The 24,921-nt window shown below is 59.0% G+C and overlaps 1 protein-coding gene across 6 annotated transcripts in view; it reads right to left on the bottom strand.

Annotated features, from left to right (window-relative positions):
* ARNT2 (aryl hydrocarbon receptor nuclear translocator 2) overlaps positions 1-24,921 on the bottom strand; it is a 142,251-nt gene that overhangs the window by 77,383 nt on the left and 39,947 nt on the right. For all 6 annotated transcript variants that reach the window (XM_059179828.1, XM_059179829.1, XM_059179825.1 and 3 more), the window contains exons 3-5: positions 23,348-23,395; positions 15,555-15,768; positions 11,845-12,058 (exon numbers count right to left, since the gene is read on the bottom strand). In XM_059179828.1, the coding sequence (XP_059035811.1) occupies positions 11,845-12,058; positions 15,555-15,768; positions 23,348-23,395 (476 nt within the window). The remainder of the gene's footprint in view (positions 1-11,844; positions 12,059-15,554; positions 15,769-23,347; positions 23,396-24,921) is intronic.

Here is a 24,921-nt window from a genome sequence, read left to right as displayed (position 1 = left end):
CGCCTGGACTTCGCCACCATAGGGTCGAATTCCGAGACACGGGTCAGAGTGCCCGCGCTGGAAGGTCTGTGAGAGCCAGTGGAGTCCTGATGTGTGCCCAGACTGAGACCCGCTGTTGTAGGGCTGCGGATCTTAAATACTTACTCGTCACGAAGCTGCTGGCTTTCGAGCACGACTTGGATGTTGCCCCTTTCAAGAAGTGCCACACACACAGAGGAGAACACAGAGCACAGATCTCGAGAAGGGGATTCTCAGCGTTCCAGAGGAACATGCCAACGGTGCAGGGAGGGGGTGAAATCTCTGGGCGAACTCGGAGCCAGACTGAGAGTTCCCAGTTCACGGTACATGCATGGGTAAAGCGGATGGCAAATACGAATGCTGACCCGTTTGAGAGCACTGAACCCCATCCCTGCCTTCTTCAGGCTCCCCTCACTGCTCTCGGGGGCTGCCAGAAGGTGCTTCTCTGCCTAGACACTGTGGAGCCCGCGGCCCCTTCTCCCGGGGGGTTCCTGATGGAACAACTGCACAACTCAGGTGTGGCCGGGAGGGCTCTGGGCTCCCCAGCTTACCCACAGTGAACCCAGACTCACCTGACTCCCCTTGAGCCCCGCTGTGAAGGAGGCTGCGTGCCTCTCTGTGACTTCTGGCACAGGGGCATTCTCCATGGCCCATGGAAAGTCCAGTCATTGAATGCCACTAGCACATCAAGCCTCGCAGAGCCTGGCATGCTCCCATGTTAGACCTCCGACTCTGACCGGCTGTGAGTCTGGTCCACACATGCTAGGGCCTCAGACATAGGAGGTAAGGACAGGAAGGGAAAGGGGTTTGCGCCCAGGGATGGCACAGGGCCCCATGCCCTGCGTCACGGTCCAGCTGCAGAGGAAGCTTCAGGAAACAAGGCACAGCGCCCAGCATCGGTGAGCCGACACCTGCTAGGCCTTCCATCCAGAAACTGTCTCTGGACAGTGGAGACTGGCAGCACTGGCCCTGAGCCTGGGGCCCAGGTCCCTGTCGCAGCAGAAGAGGTCCCAAGCTGGGGGCCAAACTTCCCCTCCCCACCCGCTGTCCGCTGTGTGCCTCTGCCTCCCCACCCCGGGCATCCCAGCACCAACCCCCCCCTTTCTGGCTTGCCCCCATCCCTGCCTCTGGACCCGCCCTCAGCCTACAGTGGTGACCTTCCACCGTTCTCGGCAGAAATGGTCTTGGCCCTGGCTCTGAACTACGTCTGGCTCTGACTCTGTCCACAAAGACAGTGCCGAGTGGCAGGTGCGGCCTGAGGAAGGACCAGGCATCAGGCCGAGAATCCTGTGAGAAGGAATTGAGGCGAGGGGCTGGGGTGAGCGTGAGAAGGGGGCACGACCAGCGAAGAAGCGCTTCTGAGAAATTCAATGCTCCCACGGGAGCTGGATGGGGGGCTGACGACCAGGTCCCACCAGATCCACGAGGTGCGGAGAAGCAGGGAAGGAGGCGGGCTCCTCATCTCCCCTCGAGCAGGCCTCGCCCCCCTGCCATGGAGGACAAGCAGCGGCAGGTGCTGCGGAGGCAGGGGTGGCGGGGAGGAGGAAGCAGGGTCAGGAGAACGTGGCAGAGAAGCGGACCTGATGACACCCGTGGTGCACTCTCCATGATGCTCGGACCTGAGCGAGTGCTGTGTGAGGGTGGGGAGGGGCCTGGGGGACCCTCGCCTGGGGCTGTGACCCTGACCGACGGCCCCGGAAACCCCCACTTCCCAGCTGGCACACACAGCACGTCCTGCCCTGCAGTAACATCCGTCCGCGAGCACGGGCTGAGGGGTCTGCAGGCGCCCACAGGTGATGCAAACGCATCCACGGCAGTGGTGGTCCGGTGGCCCGGTTCGACACAGCACATGGAGGCCACTGAGAAGGAGCCTCCTGTTCTCGCCACAGCTGAATGCATTTCCGGCAGAAGAGATGCGTCAGAGACAATGGGGCTGGCGATACAGGGTCACCAAGGACCCTCAACACTCAGCTTTCTTAACGCTTTCGGGTAGAGAGAGGGCTGCAGCGAGTGGACTGGCTTCCCTGCCGGCAGTCCTCCCGAGAACCCGAGTCCCCACTATCACTGCCCCGGGCTGCACAGGGTGCCCCAAGATGCATGTCTCCCTAGAACCTACGACTGTGGTCTCACCTATGCACAGGGTCTCTGTAGACATAAGCCAGTTTAAATGACTCAGAATGGGTGGGATTGGGGACAGGTCCTGAAGACAATCTGGACCCAGAGACACGGGGAGAACGCCGTGCGTGGCCGAGGCGGAGACAGGAGGGATGGGGCTAGAATCAGTGAGCGTCAGCACCGCCGGCCATCCCCGGATAGCAGCAGAGAGGCACGGAACAGACACCCTGCAGAGCCTCCACACTGCACCCAGCCAGACCCAGCCTGCCGACATCCTGCTGTCACACTTCTCACCTCTGGCACTGGGAGAATCCACGCCTGGGGTTTTTAGCTGCCCTGTTTGTGCTGAGGGCAGAGCCCTATAGCGCCCCAGCCCAGCCTCCTGTCCCTGCTGCATACCGTCAGCGCCCTCACCACCGTGACCCCCTCAGCTGCTCCAGCCTCCCTACAACCCATTCTGCACCCTGCAGCTCGGTCACAGGTCTCCTCCGGCGTTCGCGGCCATGGGACCAAAGGTCGACTCTCCCCACCCTCTAGCATGTCCCACCAGCCCCCTCCAGCTCCTCACACACTCCCAAGGGCCCCGTCCCACCTGCCAGAAAAGACTGGTCCCATATTACTTGTTGACAAAGCCCCTTGGACTTTTCCTGCCTAACACATACCACGATGTGTGATGTCTGTTCTACGTGATGATTTCTTTGGAGTCTCTCTTCACTGCTAGACCATCAACTCCCCGAGAGCCAGACGGCACCAGCCAGAGCTCTACATCCCAACATTCCACACGGCACCCACACAAAGCGAGTCAGTACTCAGTCCACACGTGCTGGATGGGTGGGTGCGTGAAAAAGTGGAAACTCAGTGCTTCGGCGCGCCCCTCTGCTCCTCCAGACGGGTGACGTTCTCCGGCGCAGGCTGGAAGGCGGAATGCCGTCCCAGGATCCCTGGGCAAAGCTAGGAAGGCTCCACGTCCACCCGTCTTCCCTCGGCAGAAGTGCCAAGACCCTCCCGCACATTCTAGAGGCGTAAGAACACAGAGCAGAGCGAGACGGTCAGTCTGGAAGACCACCAGGGTTTCAATACGATTTTCCGTCACTGAAAAGTGAAAGCGAGCTCTACATTCCCCAAATACTCCCCTTAACCCCAGCCCACGGGTCACGCGTACATGCTTCAGGGCAGTCCTACAGGGGCTACGACACCGCCCGCACTTACAGATGAGGAAACTGAGGCTCGGGGGTGGTCAAGTCACTGACTCAAACTTAACGGCCAGTAACTGGCACCCGGTGCCTCTGCTCCAAGTGCGGGGACACGTCCACCACCCGCGCTGCCTCTCCTACGCCCCCTAACCCACCCCGGCCTCTCCCGAGACCCCAGGAGAGCATGCGCACGGGGAGGGGGAGCGTGGAGAAGCGGGCCCTGCAGCGGGGTCTGCCGATGGGAACATGGACTCTGCTTCCACCCTTTATCGGCTGAGACTCCGGAGGGAGCCTGAACCCAGCAGCCTCCGCTGGACGTCCGTCCAGATCCATGAAATATTTCTCCACATAAAATATGAGAGCAAAAGACAAAGAGTGCGGCAGCTGAGCGTGCTGTGCACGAAGCAAAGGAAACAAGGCAGGTTACATCAATATTGAGCCACGGGAAAGGATTGAACGGATGCCCAAGCAACATCTGGGGTAAGACATGGAGGCAGGCTGCAGTTTCTAGCGGGAAAGTCACTGGGACGATTCCAAAGATGACCAGCCTGTGACTCTCAGCCTTCATCCTCATGCGTTTCCGGAACACCTCGGGCAACACAACTCCCAGAGCTTTCTCCGGCGGCCCGAGTGTTTTCTCCGCTGTTGGGCAATTACCAAGGGGCCGAAATCAAATAAACATGCTTTTCTTGCCACTAAAACACTTTATTTCTATTTCAAGCAACAGAAACTCAATAACACCGCTAATAGCTGACTCAGATAAAACCAGGATTTTTTTTTCCATTTATACGTGTTACCTAATAAGGCAAGAAATGGACGGCGGAGTGTGTTTTGGATTTCAGACCTTGGCATCGGCCCAAGGACAAAGCCCGGGTGTTGCAAAGAAAATAAGCTATCCACTTGCAAGTATGGTTTTCATGAAGTTACCATTTTGATAGACAGTTGGAAAGAGACGGTCTTTTGTCCGGAACTGATACCGCAGGGTGGACTTCACAGGTCACAGAGCCCCTGAGGGACCAGCGATCTGCCCGTCATTCTTCCCCTGAAAGGCTTAATGGTGCAGCTGAGGTCAACCTGGTTTGCTCCTCACCGTCTTCTGCAAAGTGTCCCAAATGGGCTGAGCCGGAAGGCAGACGCCGGCCAGCTGCTGTCCCAGGCCGTGCACACCAGGCTGCTGTCCCAGGCTGTGCACACCAGGCTGCTGTCCCCAGGCCGTGCACACCAGGCTGCTGTCCCAGGCTGTGCACACCAGGCTGCTGTCCCCAGGCCGTGCACGCTGGGCTCGGCAGCATCGTGCACAACGGGGCTCATTTCTGCTCTAGCCTGGGTCCTCCAGCCCTTGGTGCCTGGCTCTCCTCCTACTCTGTGCTGGCAGTTACCAGCTGTCTACCCTGCAAAGCTCCTTCTGGTCCCGGGGGCAAGTCTGTGACAAGCGGACTTGCAGAGCGACAGTGCGGCAGCTGAGCGTGCTGTGCACGAAGCAAAGGAAACAAGGCAGGTTATATCCCAGGGCTGGTGCAGGGAGCAAGGAACAGTAAGTGTGAAAGACCGCTCGTGCTCCGACGGCTCTCCCCACACATCTGGCCTTGCCCGAGACCCCTGGCCAACGCAGGCAGGTGAAGGCTGTCCCCAGCCCTGGCGGCTGCCAGCCCCCAGCACACCTTGCTGAACTCCTCAGGGCATGCATCTCGTTTCTGCGCATATAAATCACAATGTGGGGCTGAGTCCGGCACCCTGGGATGAAGCCTGTGGTCCTGCATTTCCGCGGCTCCCAGACATGCAGGCGCCGCCCACCCACGGAGCACCCCACTGGATCTTAGCCGGCTTCACCTTCCAGGTACCAACACACAGTCGCCTCGAGGTTCACCGCTAACATGACACTTCACAAGCCTTACGCTCCCACCTCCCCGAGGAGGAAAGCTCTAGTCGGAGATGGAAAAACCCGACAAGGGCAAACAGAGGTGGACTCAGTCCAGGTGATGGGGGTCGAGTCCTGGGATGGTGGCCCAGGACCGGCGGTTGTCAAACTTCAAGCGTGCGTCAGTACTACACGGAGGGCGAGTTGAAATACAGGTTACCGGAACCTCTGAGTTCCTGATCCGGTAAGTCCGGGTTCCCGCCGAGAATGTGTGTCCCCAACGGGCTCCAGGGTGCCGCTCAGGCAGCGAGACCAGAGATCACGCTCTGAGAACCACCGTGTGAGATCACGCGGGACCCAGAGACCAGAGTTCTGACACTGTTCACCATCCATACGCCCTGAACCCCACTGCCTGTTGTCTGCCTGCCCCTGTGTGAGGGGCCCCAAAGGCCCAAGCTGACCACTTTGGCTGGACTGGCTGCTCCGGGCCATGCCGAGGCTCTCGAGGACGACCCCAGACACAAAAACTTTGTCCTCACCGACAGGGAGCTCCACTGTGCGGCATCGTCTGGCCTTAGCGGGGGCCCGGGGCACCTGCCGGGGAGCCTCCCGGACATGAGGGCAAGCGGCATAGCGAGCCACCCACCTGACGGAGCCCAGAGGGAGCGAGTCTCATGCTCCCCTCCTGTGATGGGGGTCAACCGCTCCCCTTGCACAGGGCTGTGACGAGGCCACAGGAGCAACTGTTCTCAGCCTGACCCTGCACATCCGAGCCACCCAGGACGCTCTTCCAGAATAATCATGCCCAGCATCGTCCCCAGAGCCTGGGAGGGTAACAGTCATCTCTCCCTGTGTGATTGGTTCTAATGTCCAGCCAAGGCTGAGATCCACTAAACTGGCTTTAAAAAAGAAAAACCCGGTGTAAAAACACAAGAGCACCCATGACTGTCATTAACATCCCACTGTTAGCATAAAGGAGAAATGAAAACAAAACGCACTGAGTCCCTCAAGTGTCTCCTCTCCCAGACGAGGGGGAGACCGGAGCGAATGACCGGACTGAATCCCTCCTAGAAATAAGGATGGCAGGTCAATGAGCAGAGACGCCTGACCAGGGGTCCCCGGGGGCCTGCGCTCATGAGCTGCTATCTGGGCCCAGACCGCGGCCCGGCCAAGTCCTGTGACCCAAGCCTGAAAGCATCTCTGGACTTCGGGAGATGGGGGTCCCTTAATCACAGCTGATTGGGACTTGTGACTCATACACGAGGGGCTTTCCGGCCGGAGCCCTCGGGGACCCACACGGCCCAGCCTCTCCCCGGATTATCACGAAGAATCTGGGCTGGAAGAGCTAGGAAAGGGGGGTCCGTTCGTTCACCAGCAGCTGGGAACTCCTGTCTCGGGTGGGGAAGGACAGGCTGCATCCCACAAGACCTTTCCATGGCTGTGCAAACAGATGTTTGTTGAAGGGATCGATAAATAGCTGAACGACTTAGCAACTGGATAAAAAAAAGGGAGGGAAGGAGGAAAGGGGGAGGAAGTGGGGGGCAGAGAGGAGGGGGAGGGGGAGCAGGACAGGAGGGAGGTGCACAGACGTCCCAGCACCACGCAGCACTACCTATTGCAAAGTTTTTCCCTACACTGAAGCAAAACGCTGACCCAGTTCTCTGAACAAAGCAAGAAGGGAGTGCAGAGGTCGGTGCTGGGGGAAACGAGCCAAACAAACCTGGCCCCGTACGGTCCATGGGTTACCCTCCTCCACACCCGCGGCCCTGCGGGAAATGGGCACTTCCCACACAGGGCAGTACTCCAGGTCCCGGACGGGAGGGCTCCAGTTCCTGCTCCCGGGGATCAAGGTCTGCCACGGCTTGGTGGCCTCGGGCGGGGGTGAGGGGGGACCTGGGAAGGCCCCGGATGCAGAGAACTCGCTCCCTCTGGGCTCCGTCAGGTGGGCGGCTCGCTATGCTGCTTGCCCTCTGAACCCCAGCCCTTGCAACAGGATCACCTGGAAAGCCCTGGGCCTTTCCTCGCCTTCCCTCCTTCCTGACGGCACGTGGGCTGGGGCCCGGGTCACTCAGACGTGCACAAGAGATATTTATGCAGCAGGGGCGCACGTGGGTGCAGCCGGGAGTTGGGGGGCTCAGTGGGTTAAGCCTCTGCCTTCGGCTCAGGTCATGATCTCAGCGTCCTGGGATTGAGCCCCGCATCGGGTTCTCTGCTCAGCAGGGAGCCTGCTTCCTCCTCTCTCTGCCTGCCTCTCTGCCTACTTGTGATCTCCATTGTCAAATAAATAAATAAAATCTTAAAAAAAAAAAAATTCTGCAGCAAATCACCCCCGAACTTGTATGATTCCTCTCACCTTCCATCCCTGACTTCAGCTCCACTCCCAAGTCAGGGGACTGAAACCCAAATATCTTCCCTGGAAGAGGAGAATGTGCCCCCACATCTGGCAGGAAACCCCGTCCGTCCCCATAACGATCACCTCTAATGCCACGGAGGCCGGCTCTCCCCGCCAGCCAGTAAGCCTTCCTCTCGTCTGCGACAGTGCCCTATTTCCCATAGGGAGTCACCTCCCCCCAACTTTTGCCCCCACGTGCCTGGGGTAGAGACGCTGGCCTCATACCCTAGCTGAGACTCCCTAGCCACTGGAGCCGGGCAGGGCAGGGAAGGTGGCCCACACGGGGCCCAGACAGCCGGTCCTGCTATATTTGCTGGAACTACTGGAGAAGGCAGTGTGCTTCTGCTTCTGCTTCTGCTTCCTGAGCTGCCACTGGCAACTTAGAGCTGCTAAGAAATGCCTGTGTTCGATGAGGGGGGCCTGCCTGAGGCTCCGCCCTGCCCAGGCAACCCCCCTTCCGGGTACAGTGTCTACCCCAGAAGAACCACAATCAGGATCTCAAAGGGGTGTCTGCACCCCACATTCACAACAGCCCAAACACAGAAACAAGCCCAATGCCCACTGACGGAGCAGAAAAGGAGGAACACGTGTACAGTGATATCCTGCAGCCTTGGAAAGGAAGAAATCTTATTTACAACAGTATGGATGAGCTTGGAGGCCATTAAGCTACCTGACATGAGGCTGTCACAGGAGAAGTACTGTACGATTCCCCTTCCGGAGACATCTAAAGTAGAAGCAGAGAAGAGAAGGGCGGTTTCCAGAGGCCAGGGACAGAGGACGGGGCATTGGCTCTGAAGGGTTACAAAGTTGCAATCACACCAGGTGGATACATTCTCGAGCCCACTGGTAACACTGTGTCTGTCACTAACAACGCAGAAATGCCTGCTTTGAAACATGATAGAAGGATAGAGCTCCCGGCCAGTGCACAAAAACAAGAAAGAAATAGCAAAGAAAAAAAAAAAATACAAAGTCACAAGGAAATTTCTGGAGGTGCAGACAAGCTCAGTACTGTGATGATGGTGATGGTGTCGTGGGTGCATGTGTGTGTTCACAATCAAGATCTATGCCCTGCATATGTGCAATGTTTTGTATGTCAGCACCACCTCACATCTGCGAGAAGCTGCTTGGACACACGGCCACCCCCGCACCCAGCAGAGCCTGCACTCAAGACGACTACCACCTGCACTCCAGCTTCTCCTCCAGCTCCCCCCATTTTTTGAATCAGTGCACTGAATTCTACATGGGGCTGTGGACAAGAGTGGAAAATGGGAGCTAGGAATTTCCGGGGCGGAGGGAGGGGAAGGAGGGTCAGGAAGAGAGAACCAGAATGGGCCCACGGGCGGACAGCCCGGCTCCTTCTCTGCCAGCAACATTGCTGGGGGTGAGGACGCCGCCCTCTCCTCTCCTGGCTGAACCCCGACAGACAGACCCGGCCCATGCTACTGCAAGATGTCCCCCAAGAGAAGTCATCACTGCCTCTGCAGGGGGAACAGGTGACCTGCCACCGTCCCTGTGACTCTGCACAAGCACCCCTCCCCAGGGGCCCTGACCCGGGGGAGCCAGCGTGGGAGTCTATGGGCCCAGCGCTGTCACGAGGCGACTTGGCCTCTCCCACAGAGCCCACTCAATGCCCCACTAGGCGGCCCAGCCACCTGCAATTCCCACAGACGAGGCCTGGACCCTGCCCTGCACGCTCCCACCCTGACCCCACTGGGGGATGGGGGCATGGCCCTGCTTGCCAGGCCTGCAGTGAAGGGACAGGAGGGCTTGAGACTTCCATCCAATAACCCAAAGCATCAAGTCATCCCCGAGGTTTGTTATTCTCGGTTTTAGGATAGCTACGTGTTGGCCAGTCACAGAGCCTGTCCCTGTCCCGTGTCCTGAGAGCCCACAAACCCCCAGCCCATCCACTGCACTGAGCTCTTCCAAGCTCCCCACCAGGTCTACGAGCTTTTAGGTTATAGTGCTGGGCGTCACATCACGTCTTTCCAGCTCTGGAGAGCCAGTCTCCTTCTCCCCTGACCATAGGACCCCCTCCCTAGCCTGCCCTGCTCCTTGTGAGAGGACCTCAAGCAGACAGAAGCTCAGAGGCCTCGCTGGCCACCAGCCCCCAGGTCTTCTGTCTTCCTGGAGAAATTCCTGCACTGCCCCCACTCAGGCAGCTGGGGCCACCGTCCAGGGCCCACCCCAAGGATACTCTGTCCAAATGGGGTTCACGCTGCCCCTTTAAATTCTGTCATTAAAGTTTCCCAGGGACGCAAGGGTCCACTGAGCTCCGGTGAGTCAGCTCACTAAACCTGTGGCCAGAGCCTGACCTCCCCATGACCATCGCCTCCCCCTACCCTGCATCTGCCCCAGCCCGGGCTCCTGACTGGGTTTCAAAAAGCCACATCCTGTGGTCAGACGCACAAGTCTAAGGAAAGCAGGGAAAGGCGGCTCTTTCCGGAGAAGGTGATTTCAGCTGTCGACAGTTCCCGGCTGATTTATTTTCCGTTTCCTACCCCTCTGGAAGGCTTAACTTTGTCAGGTGTCTTCCTTAGAATTTCTACGTGGAACTCTCTAACTGGGCTCCAGGCTGGGACAGCAGACTGTGTCTGAGTCTGTTGTACCGTCTTTGTTTGACCCACGCATGGTGCTCCGTGCCGGGCCGGGGACGCGGTTACGGGACGCGGAGGGGAGCAGAGCCCAGAGCCCCTCCTCACACCTGACCCCTCCCCTCCCCTCCCCTCCTCTCATAGGGCACGGACATGACACCGAGAACACCGCTGCTGTCGTCCAGAAACAGCTTCTCTGTCACTTCGGAAAACATTCCACTCGGTCTTAGCAGCAGTGCCGTGGGCTGGACTGGGGTCTCAGTCGTTATACTGAAGCCCTAACCCCCAGAACCTCGGAACGTGACTGTATTTGGACACAGGGCCTTTAAGGAGGTAATTCCCATTAAATAAAGCCCTGAGAGCGGGGCGTCATCCATGACTGGTGTCCTTACTGGAGAAGAGACGTGGCGGGGAGCGGAGCACGGCCACAAAACAGACCCGTGAGGACAGAGTGAGCAGGTGCCGTCGACAAGGCGAGGGGAGAGGCTCAGCAGAACCAAACCTGCCAACATCAGACTTCTAGCCCGGATGCCGACATCCGGGCTTCTAGAGCCCGGAATGGGGAGAAAATACATTTCTGCCAATTAGGCCACCTTCCAAGGTGTTTTTCTCTGGCAGCCCGGGAGGACTGATGTAATCAGCTCAGCACAGACTCTCGTGCACCCGGCTTCGGCCGAGTGCCTGCCTGGGGAGCGAGGCTCGCGGGCTGACACAGAGGAGAACGCAGGCCCGGCTGCTCCTGCCATGGCGGGGACCGGACGGCCCAGATGTACCCCACACAGCGGAACGCGAACATCACAGCACAGTCAGCGCTACTCCAACAGTCGCGCGGAAAATACAAACTCTTCCCACACTGTGTCCTGAGGAAGAGTCTGGTCGAATGTGAGGTTTGTCTGCTGAGGAACGAGTTTGTTCACAGGGAGATGATCACAGAGACGCGTATGCAGCCGAACGGAACCGCCTGGGCATGGAGATGCCGCCCCCCCCCCCACTGGCGTGCGTCCCGAGCCCCCATCCGTACCTGTGCTGCCCCAGCCCTCTTCTGACTTCTGACTTCACAGCACTATCCTCGTACTGACACACAAAAACACACAACAGCAACCCTTCCAAGACTCACCTCCGCAAACAAGTGCCACGCCAGCCTCAAGGTCCCGTCTAGGATCCTATTCTTGTTTTCAACTGCCACGGATCTTTCTTGACTGGGTGGTCCTAACCCACATCTTCCCCACAATGGTTTCTATTTCATGAGTCTGCATACTGCAGTGATTTCCAGGAAGGTGCATGTTGCATTACAGTAGAACTGACTTTATTTAAATGGTGCAGTAATGAACTCCACGGCAGGGAGCTGGAGCTTAAATAATAAAAGCCCTGATCATGATCACACATAATTACATACTTGAGGCATAAACCTCATTACAGAATATGCGGTACTGGCCAACGTACCGATATCGCCTCCTAGTGACCACCTCTCCTAATTGCAGGTAAAATACAGGGAAAAAAATGAATTGAAAAAATTCATGTAATAAAAATGAATTTTAAAAAGTGTTATGGGGTAAATGAAGCCATTGCACAAAGCAAGTCAAATACAAGTACAACTGACATACAAATATGAACTGTTCACTGGAAGACGTTTGTCTCCAGAGGCAAACAGCCTGTGGGGGGAGCTGCACTGACCTGTCATGGAGTTTTCTGAGGTGCACAGCTGCTCTCTGAGCTTCTCCACGTCGTCAGGATGCACCTGTTCATACAGGGTGCTCCCAAACCACTCTGACTGGGGCTGGTTCAGCACAGGGGTGACAGAGTCAGACACATAAATCACGCGTCCGGTCTCTGCCGCCACCACGAATAGAAAGCCATCTGCTGCTTCGAGGATGAGGTGCTTCAGTTCCTGGGAAGCAAAGATCAAGAGGAGGACTGAGTGCGGACAAACCCCATCCAATTAAATTTTCACCTGAGCAACCTTCCACTTTTGCTCCCTCGTTGTGATACGCAAGTAGTTTTAGAAATTTGATTCCTTTTTATAATTGAAAAATAAGCTTAAAAAGGCACATAGCTTGTCCTAGCTCTAAGATACAGCTACTGCAGGTACGGCTGGCTCTGATTTAACCAGCCCTCTCTTAGAGAGAGAGGAAACGTCCAGCCCAGGGGGCTGATGGAAAGCAAGGAGTGGTCACCAGACTGTGTCCGGAGGCCAGAGGTGTGAAACCACAGTCACGTCCTGGGGCACAAGAGGGACCCCGCACACCGTGCTCGGTACAAAAGGTGCTGCTGGAAGGAAGGGAGGGGAAGAGGGAGCGGAGAGAGGGAAGACAGTCTCCCAGCCACAGCTCCCACGCTGGGGGTGCACTCCCGCTCCCGCTCCTCCTGCCCTCCTGGCTGAATGCCGGCAGCGGGTACAAGGGTCTCTCCTTACGCTGGCACATCTGTCAAACTTCCAGAACTCCCACACAAGCTCTCAGAGCAATGCTGGGGGGACGGCCCGGCACTGCACATTGTCCGCATCACCTCACAGTGAGGAGAGAGTCTGGCGGCACCAGCCTGGAGGTCATGCAGACTCACCAGGCTCGCGACTGTCAGTAAAGGCAGGGAGGAGCTGCTTGGAACGCCCCCACATGCCCCTGTGCCCCTGTGCCCTCAGGTGTGCCTCCAAACACCCCAGACGCGGATAACTGATGCCCTTTCCAACAGCAAAGGTCAGCCATCGGCAAGCACTTCTTGCTGGGAGCCCTTTGTTCAGGTGTCGCCCAATAGAGAAGCCTCACGGAAACCCCACACGGACACAGAAGGTGGGACTCTGATGCCACGGGCCCGGCTGAGGGCACTCCAAGGACCCAAAGACCAGAAAATGGGGTCTGCTGGTGAGCAGAATCTGGGAAGTCCTGAGCCCTTGGCTGGGTCAGAATCCTCACATCATCTGCCTGAGAACCTAAGGCCAAAGAAGACTATACAGCATTTTCTAAGAAAAGTTTATTTTGTCCATTTCTCTTGCTTTGCACTTCCGCTGATCCACTCACTTAGCTCAGGGAATGGGTCAGCAGTTTTCTTTTCAGGATCGGAAGACAGAAAAGTTTCCAACAGGAAGGACTACAACACAGAGCAGGAGGTCTGGGAAAGCTGCGAGTTCTGAGGCCAGGGCCGAGGCTGAGGGCTGTGGGAAGGTTTTAGGACGGAGCCTCACCTTTGTCGCGGCCCCTCTGTCTACGCTTCCCCTCCACCCCCTGCCAGATTCGTCTTCCGGGAGCCTGTCACTGGCCATCAAGGTCCCCAGCCTCTGCTCTCCGGTTAAACCGACAGGAAGGCTCGCAAGTGTGGGTTCTAGAGGAAAAGCAGGCTCCCCTCCACGGCTCTCAGCTGTGCACCTCTGGGCACACTACCGTCCTCAGCTTCCATTTCTTCCTACGGTTCTTCTCAGTGGGATTTTGTGAGGTTAAATGAGGTCTTGTCAGGCACCTGGGTGGCTCAGTGGATTAAGCTGCTGCCTTCAGCTCAGGTCATGATCTCAGGGTCCTGGGATCGAGTCCCGCATGGGGCTCTCTGCTCAGTGGGGAGCCTGCTTCCCTCTCTCTCTCTCTCTCTCTCTCTGCCTGCCTCTCTGCCTACTTGTGCTCTTTGTCTGTCAAGTAAATAAATAAAATCTTAAAAAAAAAAAAGAAATATCAGTAATTTACAAAAAAAAATGAGGTCTTGTCAACTATCACATGATTTCATTTATGTGTAGAATTTAAGAAACAAAACAGACGATCATAGGGGAAGAGAGGGAAAAACAAAACAAGATGAAATCAGAGAGAGAGACAGACCATAAGAGACTCTTAACTCTAGGAAACACACTGAGGGCTGCTGGAGGGGAGTTTGGTGGGGGATGGGGTCCCTGGGGGGCACGTGATGGAAGGAGCACGGGGTGTTACACGCACGTGATGAATCCCTCACCTCTACCTCTGAAGCTAATAATGCGCTGCGTGTTAATTAACTGAATTTAAATTAAACTAAAAGAAAATAAAAATAAATGAGGTCTATGTGTGGAGGTTTGGTAAGGGCTTGGCACACAGTCGGTGCTTAATAGATGCAACTGCGTTCACACCAACCACGTGCCGAGGGACCAAGGGAGACACAGGGGCTGGACGCGCCTGGTCCGCATGCCCGTCGGCTCTCCCCGCTGCCCAGTGCTCGGTCAACGGAGACCGGGACGTTCGTTTCAGACATGGACCTGGCAAGATTTTTGTGAATTAAATGCAGATTAAAAGGTTTGTTCTACAGAAAAAAAATAAAGTTAAAAAAAAAAAAGTCTGTTCTTACCCCAGCGACTAGGAGGTGTGTAACACGTTTCTGCCCCCCATGGAGACACTGCACCCACAAGAAGCCCCAGCATCACAGGAGGTGGGAGTGGCCCCTGCGTCCACAGAGGGGGACACGGGGCTGGGCACCAGGCTCCCGGTCCTCCAGGCCATGGTCATGATACAGCCAGACCCCCTCACCCCTGTAAGGGGAGGTACCCGGGGCCCCCAGCATGGCAGAGAAGGACGCCTCTGCCCCCGCTCTCCATCAGAGCCCAGTAATGCTGGGGAGCCCCAGGAATGGGATATCCTCCCTCACGTGGGGCTCCCCCCGCTCCTGCACCCCAAGCACATTGTCCCACGACTGCCGGCCGGCCCATCCCACACCCACCACCACACACCAAGGCCTTCTAGACCCATCCTTCCATTGATCTACTGATCCTGCAAAAGCCCTCGGGGCGGGGGGTGGATGCGGAGGCCCAAAGCTCCTGTTCACTTCAAAGATGAACCAAGAGAAGCGAACAGCGTCTGTGGGTCTGTCCCCCCTGTGGCACCCGGAAGGGCAGAGAATAGAGCCTGGGTTCACGCAGTGGTTTACAACATCTGTAACATGCGATCCCCCCCACCCAAGCCATGCTGCACCTCTGCTCTCCCCAACTCCTCAAGGCCTGTCCAGCTGTGAGAAGGATGGCCCGGCGCCCAGGCCCCCTGAGCCGTCAGTGGACATGCCTGGGGCCACCGTTGGACCCTTTCTAAGCTGCAGCCCTCGTCTACGCAGCAGGAACCAATTCTAGTGGCTTCTCGCTTGACTAGAACGAGAAGCACGTGGATCACCACGACTGCCGGCCAGCCTGGCGTGTGCACCAGCGCCCAGCAGCACCAGCGCACCACCCTGCCTGCCCCCACCTCCCCGCCCTCTGCCCCACGCCCCACGGATGTTTTCAGAGAAGCCTCATGAGGGTTTACGGGAAACATAAAAGCCAAAAACACGGAGGTCACACAAACACCGCCCTGAAGAAAGCAAATAAAATCTGATCTCGGTTCCCCACGCAGCCTCTCTCCCTGGTGACAGCCACTGTCCCCGCCCCCCGGACGGTGTCGGGACAGCAGTACCTGCTCCGTCAGGAAGGAGGGCTTGTAGGCGCCGTCCGTGGACTTGTTGCCGGTGCCCCTCATGGACTTCATGTGCGACACGGCCATGCGGAGGATGGTGAGCTTGTCCGGCTTGCGGGCCAGCGCGCTGCACGTGGGCACCATGTCCGACAGCTCCGTGATGTACTGCGTCATCTTGTTCCGCCGCCGCCTCTCGATCTCGCTGTGGTTCTCTCTTCCCGAAAGCACAAGAACAGGGCGGGGGCGGGGAAAGAGACGCGTCAGAGCAGGGGTCACTGCCCAGCAGGACGAACGGGGCACATCCGCGAGCGCGGAGCGACCAGGAGACACACGCGCCCAGGGGCTGGTGCTTGGCACGCTGGCGGCGGCGCTCGGCCCGGTCGGCCTGTGTCCCTGCGTGGGGGGTAGGGGGGTGCACAGGCCGCCAGGGGCCTCCGTCTCCCCTCGAAGTGTGTTCCGAACTGCCCTTCGTTCCCATGCACCCAAGTGCGCCGAGCGCAGAAGATTCTGGCGTTATCCTTCGGCTGCCGGAGGTGAACCGGAATCCGCTCCATCCGCGCGCCGGGAACCGCACGCCGCGATCCACGCATCAGGACCTGCGCACTGGGATCCGCACACCCAGTCCTCACACCGTGACCTGCACACCTGATCCATGCGCCAGGATCAACACATCTGGAGCCGTACCCCCTATCGGCACGCTGGGACCCACACGCTGGGATCCGCACGCCCGATCCACGTGCCAGGATCCGTGCATCGGGATCCGCCCACGCGATCCACACACCCAGCCCTGCGCACCGCGACCCGCACGTGGTGGGCGCACTCGCACACACCCGCACGCAGATGGAGCTACCCCCACGGGTATGTGTGCTTTCCTTCGGCCCCAGCGTGAGAAGCACCTCGGGGCCCCACCATCCTTCCGTCAGGTAAACCTTTGCTCTGGGCCCCGCACATCTTTCACTGCCTAGGGCAGGCTGGCCCCTGGCTCATTAACCAGCCCACGGCCAATTAACCATTAAAAGGCAGTGAGAGATTACTGAAGTCAATCTCCGTGGTGGGTTACGACAGAACACTAGCAGAGAGGACAGTGGAATGTTTGCATCTTGCTGTCATTACCTTTAGGATGAAAGAGTAGGGGCCAACTCAGCTCCACACCCTGGCACAATGTTATTTGGGTTTAAAGAATGGTCTAGAAAGACATGAGGTGTCTGCAGGAGGATTTAGGGTTTCACTGGGGCTCCGAGCAGGAGAGGGACACGGACAGCACAGAGTGGATGAGGCTGCCTGCCCACCCTGTGTCTACCAAGTGGGATGAACCCCCACCCTCCCAACCGGGCAATACACCGGCCATTGGGCACAACCACGTGCCAGCTGTGTGCCAGCCGCACACACTGAGGGCCACTGCCTGCGCCAGCAGGGGAAGGCGGGCCCGCAGCAGAGCTCACGGCACTGGTGCGAGCTGACCAGCCCGGTGAGCACTTTCCACCCTCTCTACCCAAGGAGCACTGAGCCGGGCACTGCAGGGGAGGGGGCGAGAGGAGACTAGGCTCACTCTGCCCCTCCTCCAGCAGCCGGGGGTAACTGGGAGGCACAGGAATTGCCTTGCACAGTCTGGAAATGAAGCCAGTATAGAGTTAAACCCTGTGACAGCACGCGGAACATACAAACCATGGGGTGGAAGGAGAAAGGACAGAGGCGGTGGTCCAGGGGGCCACAGGGCTGGAGGGGCCAAGAACAGGAGGTATAGTGTGGGAGGAGACAGGATCAGAAAGGCGCAGGCAGGCCAGCTGGGGGGCAGCCTCTACCTGGAAAGCAGTGAGGAACAGGGAGCACGAGAAGTGTATATGTGTGTGTCGGGGGGGGGGGGGTACTGCCTGAGCCCAGAGGGAAAGCTGGGAGAACTCACAAGCTGAGAGCTGAGCAGTGAGACCAGTGCAAATGCCCTGTGGCAGCACCTACTCCTCAGGGCAGACCCCAGGGCAGGGAAGGACACACACTATTTAGGAGAAATGGTTCTTGGGTAATCGGACAGGGCCTGGTTACCATGGGGAGATGAGAGGTAACCACTCGGTCAGAGAAGTCCCACATGCTGCATCAAAGTCTAGGTCCCTCCCGGGAAGATACAGAGAAGATCCTGTCCCTCCTCTCTGCCATTCCAAAGCAGGTAAAGAAGCCGCCGGAGCCCACCCAGAACTGACCTTCCTCACCAGCCCCTTCCCCGGACTCCGCACCATGCACCTGTCACAGAAGGCATGGGGGACTGGCCCGGGACTCCAGGAAAGGCTTGGTGAGCTTGTTTGGGTGCCTCCCAACCCCCCAGGCCAGCCTGCAGACAAGTAGGAGATTGTGCAGAAAATGCTGCCCGAGGCTGTGGAAGGGGGTATGGCACAGGGCATGAAGTCTGGCCATTCAGGGGCGGTGGTCACGATGCAGGGTGCAGCCCACCCACCCCTCCGATCTCCTGCCCAGGGGCTCTCCTGAGGAGGCGATTGTGCCTCCTCCTCCCTGATAGCAGGAGGGAAGTTCTATCCTGCTGGGCTTTCAGGGAACACCCTTCCTATCCTGGCCAGCCCTCCCTGGGCAGCAGGGCAGAATGTCAGGAGAGCCGAGAAGGCCCGAAGAAAGCCATTCTGTGCAGCCCCGCAACAAGGCTGGCCACAGGCCCTGTGAGAGGACCCACAGAGCCCTATCCAGTTGGGAAGTTTCCCTGGCTTCCGAGGCTTCTCCAGAAGGGGCAAAGGAGGGTCCCTCCCCGGGAAGCAGGCAGGCGCCCTGTCCCCCAGCACCACGCAAGGCAGTTTTCTGCAAGGCGGCTGGAAGGCACCCATGCGCGAGGCTGCAGATGAGGTTCCTGTGCAGCACAGAGAGGGAGGCAGAGAAAGCCTCGTTCCTCCAAAGAGGGCCAAGCCCAGCCTCGGATCCCCCTGCCCCCCAGCGGGACACACCCGCTCCGTGTTTCTACAGCTGCTCCCAGCTGAGCGGCCTCAGCGATCCCCGCGTCGGACCCCTGCAACCACGCTCTGTGGAAGAGGGGCCTGAGGCTCAGAGGTCACTTAGCAGGACCAGACCAGGCTCCTCCCCGGCCGGCTCCCGGGTCCTGGATCGGGAGCCAGGATGCCCCCGCCCGAGAGAAGCAGCTGCCGCGTCACAGGAAGGGGAATGCCTAGCAGCTCCGCAAAGACACAGCTTAGCGCCACGGATGGCCCCAGAGAGGAATTCCACCCCGACCCAGCCTGCTGCTCTCAGGACACCGTCCCTGGAAGTCGAGCTTCGTCTCTGCAGGACAGAAGCGGAGGAGTGGGCAGCCGGACGAGGGGAGAAGGGCGTCGCCACCGCCTCAGGCACACGAGCGCCAGACGTCTCTCCGGAGAGACAGCGGGCTCCACCGGACACAGATTTCCGTCGGAAGCATCTTGCCCCTAATCCCAGGCCTGACCTACGGAAACCGGGCGTCCCAACCGAACCCCTGCTCTTCTGGTTGCTTGTGGGCCCCCCTCTTCCAAGGTCAACCCAGCGTGTTGGCAACACCTTCTGGCTCATAAGACCCAAGGATGCTGGGCACAGAGAAGTCTAGAAAGTCTGGGAATGTTCCTCTCAGGTCTGCCGAACCCCTCCTTGCTGTCAAGAGAGCTCACGTGGCCAGTACATGTGTCCAAGCATGGTGGCAGGTCAGATGACAGAGGACAACACTTGCTGCTTCCTGGCCATGCTCCCTAAGCATCCTCCCTAGGCATCTTCTGACCTAGGAACATAATAGCCAGCGTCCTCAGCTAAGTCTAGAAGCTTCTCAGCACAGTCTAAGAATTCCGCTTCGCCCGCCAGGAAAGATCCCTGCAGGACACGCCCGCCACGCAAATGTCTTCCCCCTTCCGTGGGGCTGTAATCATCACACCTGCCACGGGACAGGGTCGTAAATCCACACAGAAGGATTCAAACCAAAATATCGTCACACCTCCCAGGCTGGAGGAAGCACACACCAGCGTCCAAACCACACAGAGTCAAACGAAAGTGTCAGAGTATCAGAGTAGGAGGGATGAAACGCAGCAGCCGAGCCCGCGGGAGGCCACCCTTCACAACTCCCTCCCTCTCGACGACGGGCTGCACTCCGCAGACAGAACTGAACTCCAGCAGGCGGAGCTGGGTGCTGCAGGCGTCCCGGGCAAGAGACGGGCCACCGACGGCGGGACCTCAGGAAGGTCATGTGGACCCACTCTCTAACGGGGAGAGAGCCATGTAACACCGCCGGGGTTTTGGTTCCGAGCTTATTGGTCATCCCACACCTGTGGCATCGTGGCCACAGTCAGAGCCTCAAGAGTGCCTGCAAGATGGTTTGGATGTTTGGAGGAAGGGTACAGAACGAGCCCAAATACGGCGAAAATCGGGTTGACAAGAATGGCGGTCGTTCTAAGCTGTAAAGCTAACGTTACAAATATGTGTGTGACGGAAACGTTACAAATACATTTCCGTTCCTTTCTTTTAACGAACCGCGCACACACGCGCACAGACGTATATGTAAATCACACGAGGGACGGGGCGCGCAGCTCTGACCGTTGGTGACAGCACGGATGTCAGCCGTCCGTCCCACCTGGGCAACCGTATTCATGCCCCTCCCCACGGGCGGCGGTTGAGCCCAGCAGCGGGCACAGGAAGAAACCCCGGACTCATCAGAAGACAGAGCGCCGGGGGTGGGCTGGGCCTCTCCTCCAGCGGGGCTCTCGGTCTTGCTGGGTGGGGTGGGTGCTCAATCCCCCCGGTTGGGCCAGGACACCCATCCCGGGCCAGAGCCAGAGGGGCTCGGGGCTGGCCTCCCCAGAGGGTCTGCCCCACTCCCAGAGGCCAGGGAGACTCCTCTTTGGAGAAAGGCTTTGTGCTGTGTGATGGGTTTTCCCGGAGTCAGAGAGCCCATCACCCTCTGCCGTGGGGGACCGTGACTGGGCAACGGAGACTCCCCAAGGTGCCCATAAGGTCAGGCCGCCCTCTCCAGACTCAGCCCAGGAGAAAGGTTGCTCTGTACCCCTGCTCCTCCTGGCCTCTCTGGCCAAGACACCCCTCCCAAGACATGCAGCTCCCCCCCCCCCCAGCCTCCAGGTCCTCGACCCTGCGGCCCGTGTGCTGCACCAGCAGACGCCGCACAGTGCGGGGCCCCGGCACCAGCACACCAACAGCTTCTGTGTGAGGGGGCAGGTGGCCCACCCTCCACCAACCCCCCCACGGCTTCAGCATCCCCCTGTGTGCACACGGCTCCCTGCCGCTCCCCACTGCTCCGGTGCCTTCCGTCTCCAGCCCCCTTTCCTCGCCGGCGGTGGGCGAGGCTAACGCTGCGCTCGAGACAGGGGTCTGGGGACCCCGGGTGGATCCTGACGATGCCACCAGCGGAAGGGGTGGGAGAATGGGACGGCCCACCGGCCACTGCCGATGGCGGCTCCCTTCTGTGAGTGTCCAGTCGCCCCCCACACTCCCACAGGATCGACCCCACAGCTTCCAGGCTCCCGGCCTTGCTCTGGCTGCTCTGGAGCTGGGCCTGGGGCTCAGCCCCCTTGACTGTCCTCTCCTCGGTGCCCACCGCCGGGGCCGCTGTCCCCCCACTGCACCTGCAGGTCTCCCAGCCCTCGTCTGTGGACTGTGGGCATCCCCAGGATCCAAGCAGCTGCTGTCGCTCTAAGAAAACGGACAACTGACTTCCTGTGTGACTGTGGCCGTATTTCCCGGAGAGGAACTGAGACGGGAGGTCTGAGGGCAGGCAGGACGGTGGAATTTCAGACCACCCTCGAGGAAGGCTGGGAAAGGCGGCTGGGCAAACCTCAGGGGGCGGGGAAGGCACAGCTCAGCTTCTGTGGCAGCGAACCACGCTGGGGGCCATCCCAGTGCCTCGGCCTCCCTCCCTCACGGGGCCAGCCGGAGGGCCTCCTCGGGGCTGACAGCAAGCAGACGGGCAGGGGGGCAGAAGCCACCCCCGACGGGTAGTGCACCCCGCGAGTGGGAGAGCAGCCCTGCAGATGCCCTGCCGCTCCCCAGCACAGCGGCTGCAGCCCCAGCCCAGGAGAGGGTGGGGGTGGTCCGTGCCGTGTCCCCAGCCCTGAGGGGCTCAGGTGCACCCACCGGCTGATGGGTCTTCGGCCACCCCGCCCCCGGGGGGGGGTGATGCGACCCCAGCACCCTGCAAACTCTCCCAGAAACAGCAGCGAATGGCGCACACCCGTCCCATCCTGCCTCTGGTTTGCCGGCACGGAGGGAAGGCTGTGGCCTTCAGAAGCCTCAGTCTGCGCTCTGATGTGCTGATGGCCTGGGTGGACCGCGGCCCAGCGGGGAAGGACTGTATCTTAATGCTGGTCCTGAAGACAATGAGCTCCTTGTGTCCCGCTCAGTGATTTCACTGTGGACACCGGTCCTTGATGTCGAGTGAACATCCCTCTGTGTCTCTCCTCCTATTCGTCCGGAGACCCCAGAAGTCATCATCTCCTGAGCTCAGCACAGTCTAGAATGTTATCTCGAGGGGGATCCCGACACGGAGACACCAAGCGTCCTCCCGTCCTCAGGAAGGGAGGCTGGGGGAGGTGAGCAGACCAGACAGGGGTGCCCGTGCCCTCGCCCGAGGCTAGCTCTGCTTCAGGAACAAACCTTTTCCCAAGAAGCAGGTGCCATCCGAGCTGAGGCTCTCTCAGCACCAGGGAGCAGCACCCCACGCTTCTGTTACCCAAACTCATGTCTTGTTCAGATGAGAAAACCCGGGGTCATCAGGCAGCACCGCAGACACAGTGTCCTCTCTGCTGTCTCTCTGAGCATTGCGGGGGACGGTACACACTGTGTGTCCTATGGACATGCGGACTCCGGGAGGTCACGGCAATGGGACGCCTATACCTCTCCAGTTGGGGAGAGCCGGGGGGAGCGCACTCAATCACTGCCATGGGGTGAGCAGACCAGGGGGTCTGTGGGCCCGGGGCTCCCCAGGGATATTGTTCCAAGAACTTTGAAAAAATAACCCAGAGCGTCGTTCCAAGCTGTGAAGTGCAGAGAGCTGAGGAAGGGACCCAGGGCAGGGGTTCAAGTTCATCAGCAACCCGGCGTTAGGACTGCCTGGAGTTGGGGACGGATGTCCAGGCAGGCCCCTCTGTGAGTGACCAGTACAGAGGGGCGCTCTGCTAAGATCGATGGTGTGATCCGTGCCTCTCTCCACACTCCCAAACCTCCGGCTAACTTCAGCCAAACAAAACCAGAAAAAAAGAGAGAAAGAGGACCGGTCTGCAGGGCTGTCTCTGCCTTACCATACCCGATGGACGGACTACCACCTGCCCCGTAAACCCCGGTCTTCTCAGGGACACGGTCTGCACTCAGGTCAGCCCCTTGAGCCCGGCTCCCACGCTGTCACACGGCCGGTGAGCGACACGGCTCTGAGGCCCCCACGGTCAGTCTTACAGCCCGTGCCCAGGACGGGGCCACCCTGTGTCCTCACGGGTGCCATCCTGCCCGTGGCAGCAGAAGAGGCCACACCTTGATAGTCTTTCCTAGACTTGAGCGCTAGCCTGCGTCACCCTAAAGCTCGACGGTCACTGTCTCAGTTAAAGGCCAACACAGCTAATACCCCGTTAGTGACATTTAGAGGCCAAGTGTCCTCCCTTGGTGATGCTGGCTGGGCATGGCCTGTCCCGGGTCACCCGCAGGCACAGGACAAGGGGCAAGCAAGGGCTCTGACCACAGGCAACGGCTTCCTCAGCGACAGAAGACCCTGAAATCCCTGTGATCGCCCCGCGGACACGGCTGGCCGCTGGCTTCTTGAAGACCAAGGAACGTAAACTCACCTTGAAAATTTGCTAGGTCCTTCTCCATCTTCGTCGTCAAAGTCCATCCTGAAAAGCCAAGAGCACGAGGAGGTTCAGTACAGACAGAACATTCCACGGGCGACCCGAGCAGCTGGCCCTACCCAGGGGTCCTCGCCTCGTTCAGCCACACTCGTCCCAGTCCCAGCCCTCGGGAAATACCACCTGCGTTTCATCCTTTATCTTGTGCTCTGCGGTCAGTGGCTCAGAAAGCTTGCCGGGAACTGGAGGCGCTCGGGGCGGTGACGGGCTAGCGGGGGCCGAGCTGCCGGCCGACATGGCCGCTCTGGGCGAGTCGGGGAGGGGCATTCCAGGCCACTGACCCCTAACATCCAAACCCAAACAAAGGCATGGGGACTGAGAAACAGTCACCTGGGCCCGGAGCGACCCGAAGGACCCGTCTGCTCCTTAAAACTCACCCAATACTTAGAACCCACTTCCCTGAGCCTCTCAGTATAAACATAAATGGAAAAGTCTCGATGGGTATGTGATTCCCTAATAGCCCAAACTGTCTTTCTCGAAACACCAGGCCCCTCTGAGGTCAGCTAACGTTACCCCAAAGGTGCCGGGGTAATTTGTGCGTGTGAACTGTACCCGGAAACTTCCAAGGACAAAAGTCGACAGAGTGCGGATGTCCTCATTCTCTGGGATGTTCAGGGGAATGCCTTGGGGGGACACCCCGGAGCCCCAGCATTGCCATCCCACTCTCAGTGGACCCGAGGGGCCCAGAGACATGCAGTTCCGTGGGCTCCACGCGGAAGGGAGGCCGGCCTGCCCGGCAGCCAGGATAGAGAGCTGAGCCCAGGAATGAGGGTGTGCTGGCCTCGGGGGGAACGGGACCCCCACCCCTGGCTCTGGTGAGTAACAGTGACTCGGGGAATAAACAGGAGGCCCAGAGCACAAGGAAGGGCCGGGGGCAGAGGCAGAGCTCTGTCCACACGCATGCACACGCACTCACATGCACTCCCACACACCCCCACACGTGCACACCCACGCACGCACACGCACACCCACGCCCCCACACTCATACATACACACACACGCAGACACACACACGTGCACGTGCACACACACACACACACACACACACAGGAGAGGACCCAAATGAAACAAACGATCTTCTCTCAGCCGGGCACTAACTCGGGGAACTTAGGGACTGGATTTAGGACAAAGGAGTATTTTCTTCTTTAAAATGGGACCATTCACTGATCTTTGTTTTGCATATGTGCTGGGTGGCCACGGCCCTAACCTGGGCACCCGTCTGTCTGGGATGACTGGGTTGGGAAGGGAAAGGAGAGTGAAAGACGGCCTGCACGCCATGCGGTGACACGTGGCCCCCAGGTGGCCGTGGGAGACCCCCCCGCACTGTGGGCAAGTGGGGGCGGAACGCAGGGACCCCCGCTCGGAGCGAAGCCGGCCACAGCCTGCGCGGCCACCAGCTTCCCTCTGCCAGAAGCCACAGCGGCGCTGGCCCATCACAAGCGCCCGGGGCCGCAGAGCCGCGGAGCCACACTGACCTCCAGTGCTCACCGCGGGAACAGCAGCACACGGACACG

The sequence above is a fragment of the Mustela lutreola genome, chromosome 7 (assembly GCF_030435805.1).
Source record: "Mustela lutreola isolate mMusLut2 chromosome 7, mMusLut2.pri, whole genome shotgun sequence".
In the NCBI taxonomy this organism is placed as follows: domain Eukaryota; kingdom Metazoa; phylum Chordata; class Mammalia; order Carnivora; family Mustelidae; genus Mustela; species Mustela lutreola.
Note: the sequence above shows the minus strand (reverse complement) of the source record. Positions and strands in the feature narration are given on the sequence as shown.